This window comes from Lichenostomus cassidix, chromosome 1 (genome assembly GCF_008360975.1).
Source record: "Lichenostomus cassidix isolate B80296 chromosome 1, HeHo_3.0, whole genome shotgun sequence".
Lineage (NCBI taxonomy): Eukaryota > Metazoa > Chordata > Aves > Passeriformes > Meliphagidae > Lichenostomus > Lichenostomus cassidix.
The window spans coordinates 13,639,651-13,645,687 of NC_139479.1; the positions used below are offsets into that span (position 1 = coordinate 13,639,651).

Sequence of the window (6,037 nt, forward strand, 5' to 3'; positions counted from 1 at the left end):
GTCCCTTCAGAAAGGCATTTTCTTAGTTAGTTCTTAACGTAAGGCAACTCAACAAGGCTTCAAAGAGCTGCAAAACTCAAAACCTTATCAACCCTTCCCCCCACTTCAAAAGTTTAGACCAGCACAGCCAAAAATAAGCACATAAAACTGTGGTTCTGCTCTATGAAGAGCATTAAGGCTTCCAATCAAAACAAAGACAAGAATGAAAGTATTATTTTAACTGCATGCAGTTCAAATATTTAACAATTTGACAGCCTAAGTGAAAACTTAAATACTGAAAAAATATTTAGTAGAGTAACTCAGAACATCTGATAATTAAGATCTTTTTCCCCTCTGCACAGTGTCAGAATTGAGCAGTGGACCCAACCCTGCAGACGGGAACAAAGCTACTGAGAGAAGACACTCTTCCTACAAAAGGTCATTCCCTTCTTTCTATCTCCAAGAAAACATAAATGTGAGGAAAACCAGATCATGTGCACACACACGTTCACTTACCATGTTCTTAAAAATTTAACCATTGACTTACCTGCACTCACTCCAACCTCAGAATTCCCAGAGGGTGTAATTCATCCAAGAGCTTCCTAAGCATTTGTTTTAGTAACTGTGCCAGCTCAGGTAATCACTGCTCTCCTCCACCAGCTCACTCATCTGTGCCCTGGCCCCAAGGATTATGGGCACAACTGTGCCACTGTACCATGAACTACATATAATACCCCCAGCAATAATCCCAAACAGTAGACCTGGAGACAATTAAAACTGATTTCCAACTAATTTGCCTTTCAGAGCAACCTTGAGGCAAACAGAAGAACCCAAATCTCACAAGAGTCTCCATATTATCTCCCCTCCCACCCTTGGAGAAACCTGAAGAACATTAATCAGTTCAATATTGAACAACCAAGAAACCTAAGCTTATATGACAAATTCATGCATGGATGGAAACACTCCCATGTGCAAGCAGGTTTATAACACACAATAAATCTAAAATCAGTTCTGTAGAGGTAAAAGGCATCAAATATCCATATACTTTCATAATAAAGTCCTCAAACTAAATAACTTGAGGAGTCTCAAATTCACCTCATCTGAATGACTAACAAAAAGACCCAACTAAAGCTTTCTATGCCCCAGTTAAGGTAGGCAATTGACTTGTGTCCATTTTCATAAACGTTAAAGTAGGCCTCTTGTATTTTAGGATAGGGAACACTATGCTGTTTGCCTGCTGAAGTTGTCTGTTTATCTCCAGAGTCAAAGATAAGCAAAATACTTCTTCTGAAAGGGCTGAACTCTACAGTTGCTAATTTAATCAGCTTTTGAGAAGACCATCACTGAAAGTCAGGCTATGCTGTCCAGCTATCAAAGATTCAACCCTGCTTATATTTAACTGACTATTACTATTTCTAAAAAACTAATGAGATACCTAATTAGAGGAAACAGTTATAAGGACAGGCAAAAGGGCCTTTTTTCTTTTGACTAATACAGAGATTTTTGTAGTATATGAAAAAAATTATTAAAAAGTTTGAAAAAAACTGGTAGCTTTCAGCAGAAGTATATGGCTTCATTCATCTCATGCAACCCCATTCCCAAGGCAGTACTGTGTTCCCCCTCTCAAACCAACACAAGAGGACCTGTTTGCTCTAACTGCCCAGACCCATGTTTTTATTGACATTGCTGGCATTTCCAACAACCTCATGGAAGTGATGACTGCAAACATTAAGAGCTGGCTACATGACAGTTATCATTCTCAAGATGCTTGCTGAGTACATTTGGGCCCTGAAGAAGGTACATAACAAGCTCCACAGTCCCATACCCCAAGACAACTGGCCTACCTGAAGAAACCAGGGCTGTTCTTGAAAGGGTTTGTCACATTCCAAGTAAGTCAGCCAGTGACAGCAACCCACCAGAATCTACACCACTCTGCAGCACTAGCAGCTGCTAATAGCTACACGAATATTAACACATGTCTAAGTCCCATCTTCCTCATGCAGAGCTGTGTCCTGTGGATCTTTTCCCCGCCAAAGATAAAGACAGCCTCCCTCCTTTACTCACAGAGAACCTCCAAAGACTGAAGATAAAGATGAGCTACACATACCAGAGAACAACGTAATAAACAGATCCCAGAGATCTATTATTAACATCTCAAATACTATCTCATGTTCAGTCTTGATGGTAGACAATAACAATGAAGCCTTTAGATAGCTGCTATGTTAAGAGTGAACAGTGAGAAACATATGACTCTGAGACAAGCAGATTCTTAACCCCCCCACCACCACCACTACCATGTACAGATATTGCAAGATGCATCACAATGAAACAGACTATTGTACAGCCTTCCTACAAGGTACAGATGTCATTTATCTGGACTTCTGTAAAGCCTTTGACACAACCTCCCAAAACATCCTTCTCTCAAAATTGGCAAGAGCCAGATTCAGTAGGTGGGTAGACTGTCTGGCACATATGGAAGTGGTTGGACCATCACATCCAGAGGGTTGCAGTCAACAACCACATGTCACTGATGTTCATTGGGACACAGGACAAGTGGTGCCCCTCAGGGATCCGTACTGGGACCAGTTATTTAATATCTTCATTAATGATATAGACAAAGGGATTGAGCACACCCTCAGCAAGTTTGCAGACAACACCAAGCTGAGAGGTATGGTTGCCACACCTGCAGGATGGGATGGCATGCCAGGGGACCTGGGCAAGCTTGAGAAGTGGCCCATGAGAACCTCATGAGGTTTAACAACACCAAGTGCAAGGTGCTGCACCCAGGTCAGGGCAATTCCTGGTATCAACAAAGGCTAGGGATGAACAGATCAAGAGTAGCCCTGCCCAGAAAGACCTGGGGGCACTGGTGGGTGAAAGGCTGGACATGACCCAGCAATGGGCATTTGCAGCCCAGAAAACCAACTGTGTCCTGGGCTGCACCATGGGCAGCAGGTGAGGGAGAAGATTCTGCCCCTCTGCTCCTCTGTGGTGAGACCCCACCTGCAGTGCTGCAGCCAGCTCTGGGGTCCCAGCACAGGAAGGACATGGACCTGTTGGAGTAAGTCCAGAGAAAGCCACCAAGATGATCAGAGGGATGGAGCATCTATTCCACATGGAAAGTCTGAGAGACTTGGGATTGCTCAGTCTAGAAAACAAAAGCCTTCGAGGTGACCTAATCACAGCTTTTTAGTACCTGAAGGGAACTTAGAAGAGCAACGGAGAGAAACTTTTTCAAAAGGCCCTGGAGTGACAAAGGGGAATGGCTTCAAACTGAAATAGAATAGGGTTGGGTTGGATGTTAGGAAAAGACTCTTTACTGTGAGGTTGGCGAATCATTGGGATAGACTGTCCAGAGATGCTGTGGATACCACATCCCTGAAAGTGTTCAAGGCCAGCTTGGATGGGGCTCAGTGCAACTTAGCCTAGCCCAAGGTGTAGCTGCCCACAGCAGGGAGGCAGGAAGTAGATAATCTTTCAGGTCCCTTCTAACTCAGGCCATTCTATGACTCCATGATAAGCTGGCAACTTTAATTGTTATATTCATACCTACCCAAAAATACACATTTGTCAAAAAACAAGGACACAGCTAATGTTTTGAAGAACAAGGAGTGTACATTTACCAAATTTACAGATTCTGCCTTCTCCAGAATGCAAACAGAAATGCAACAGCTTTAGATGAGACCTAGAAAAAACATGTTATCTGCACAAGATCTGAAGGTCCAAACCCACACATTTAATTTTACTAAATGTTGTTTCATGGCATTCCAGACCATTCAGAATTCTAACTGCCCACCAAATTTGGAGAAAAAACTCAATTAGTAGACAATCTGTGATTAAGCTTTAAGGTTCAAGTCCTGTAACATAAACTACACATGCACGTTCATCGATTCTTCCTATTTAGATAACTCTTTGTGCTTTGGACCATAAACAATAGATGAGAGAAAAAACTCCATATAAAAAATACAAACCAACTTCTGAGCAGTCACAGCTGGAAGAAAGTTCTTCACACCTCAATGAAGATGTCTAGTGTGCTGAGACAAATATAAGAAGGGAAAAATGCTTCTTTCCTCCTTTGATCTACACAGCAAAAGCTCTATAGTGAGTCCATCACCCCAACCCTGTTTAGAGATCCATCTTGGTCAGAGAAAGATGCAAACATTGTCCTCAAAAGCAAAGGGAAATGGAACAGAAAAGCCTACCTAAAACCAAAGCAATAATAACAATCATTACCACATTCTCTAATTAACGGCCTTGCCTTTTATATCATAGAGGAGCTCACATACTCACGGCTTATTTTCAATACACCTACTTTATCCCTGGCAATTTTGACCCTTCTGCAGAAGACAGTCATTGATGTAACTTCTGAGAGTAACTTTTGTAACTCTTGAACCCATTCAGGGAAACAGAGGCAAACAGGTCATTGTGGGAGCTGGTTGATTTCTATGAAACTAGTTTTTACATTAGTTTAGCTTACCAATTCTGCTCATACTAGATTAGCCCAGCACAAGGAAAACAGCAGGACTATCTCATTTGCCATTAGGTCACCATTAAGAGTGGCTAAGCTGCCCTCAAAAAAAACTCAGTGTGAAAGGGAAAGTGCAAGGTTTTCATTGTGAAAACCACAGTACACTATCCTAAAGCACACCGTTTGGTGACAAGTCCACCGATACCTTCCCCTCCCTGCTCCCGGCTCTCCGAAGTGCACATGCAGCAATGCCACAAAGGGCACAGCACGCAGCAAAGCCCCTATGGTCAGGAACCTCTTTTTCAAACCAAGCTTTTAAAAGATTTTGTCTGCAGATGCAGGGAACTGCCTTCACACCGAACCGGGAAGGAGAAAGGGGTTCGACACAGGGCCAGGCGGGCCCGGGCCCCAGAGGCGGGTGCCGGGAGCGGGAAGGCCACACCGAGCCCGCGGCCTGCTCGGCTCTCAGCGAGGCGCTTTGGCGCCCACGGCAGCTCCCCCCTTCCCCCATCAAACCCTTCCACCCGCCTCGGCCGCCGGGAAACGTGGTTGCCGCCGCGGTTCCCGGCACGAACGTGCCCCCCGCAGGGTCAGGCCCTGCCACAGCCGGCGGCTCCAGCGCTAATCGCGTCCTCCGCCAGGTTCGAGCAGCACCGCAGTGACACCGCACTCCCGCGCCTCGCTCGGCGGCAGCCGCCAGCCCGGTTCGTCGCACCGCCTCGGGCGCGGCGCAGTGGCGGCACAGCCGCAGCTCCGGGGCGGCTCCGGGGGTGCCCCGGCCCGGCCGCAAGCCAGGCCCTCCTGCCCTTTCCCCGGCCCCGCGGCTCGGCACCTCTCGCCCCCTGCCCCCGCGGGGAAGCGAGCCCTCGGGCCGGCCGCGCCGGGGAAACCCGCACACCCGCCCCTCCCGGCCCGGCCCCGCCGGCTCCCCCCGGGCCGCGCAGCCCCCGGCGCGGCGGGCTCCGGGCAGGAGGCCTCAGCGGGCCGCCCGCCTGCCCGAGGACAGAGGCGGGTACCGGCGGCAAACACGGCCCGGCGGGAACGCCAGGAAAGGGCCGGAGGGGGGAGGCGGCGCTGCACGGGGCCCGGGCGGGCCTCATCCTCGGCGGCCCGGGCGAGACACCGACACTGGGGGTGGGCAAGGGGCGCGCCCCCCGCCGTCTTCTGTCCCGGTTACCTGTGGCGCCGAGCAGGAAGTCCAGGGTGCTGTGCCGCGCTGCTGCTGCCATAGTGAGGTAGAGCCCTGTGCCATGCCTGGAGCGGCGGCTGCGGCGCGGCCCGTGCGGCGGAGCGGCCCTATATGCGCGGGGCTGCGGCGGCGCCGCGGGGGGAGAGCGCGGCGGGCGGGGCCGGGGCGGTTCGGGGCGGGCCGGGAGCTGGCGGGCCGGAGAGCCCGGGCTGGGCCGCTCGGCGTGTGCGGGGAGCCGTGCGGAGCCCTGGGGCTGCGGGGCCCCTGAGATCCCGTGATGGTGTCCTGGCGCCGGGGCCGCGGCGCGGTGCCATGGGCGGCAGTGTCACCTGCTGCCCGCCGTGGGCACCGAGCGGCTCGTGGCCCTTTAAATAAAAGTCTTTTTTATACATAACGGATAA

At 49.5% G+C, this 6,037-nt stretch overlaps 1 protein-coding gene across 1 annotated transcript in view; it reads right to left on the bottom strand.

The window, feature by feature from the left end:
* SMS (spermine synthase) overlaps positions 1-5,783 on the bottom strand; it is a 44,555-nt gene extending 38,772 nt beyond the window's left edge. Inside the window, exon 1 of the mRNA XM_085050610.1 lies at positions 5,625-5,783. Coding sequence (XP_084906736.1) covers positions 5,625-5,676 — 52 coding nt within the window. The 5' untranslated portion in view covers positions 5,677-5,783. The remainder of the gene's footprint in view (positions 1-5,624) is intronic.
* Between the last annotated feature and the right edge of the window lie 254 nt (positions 5,784-6,037).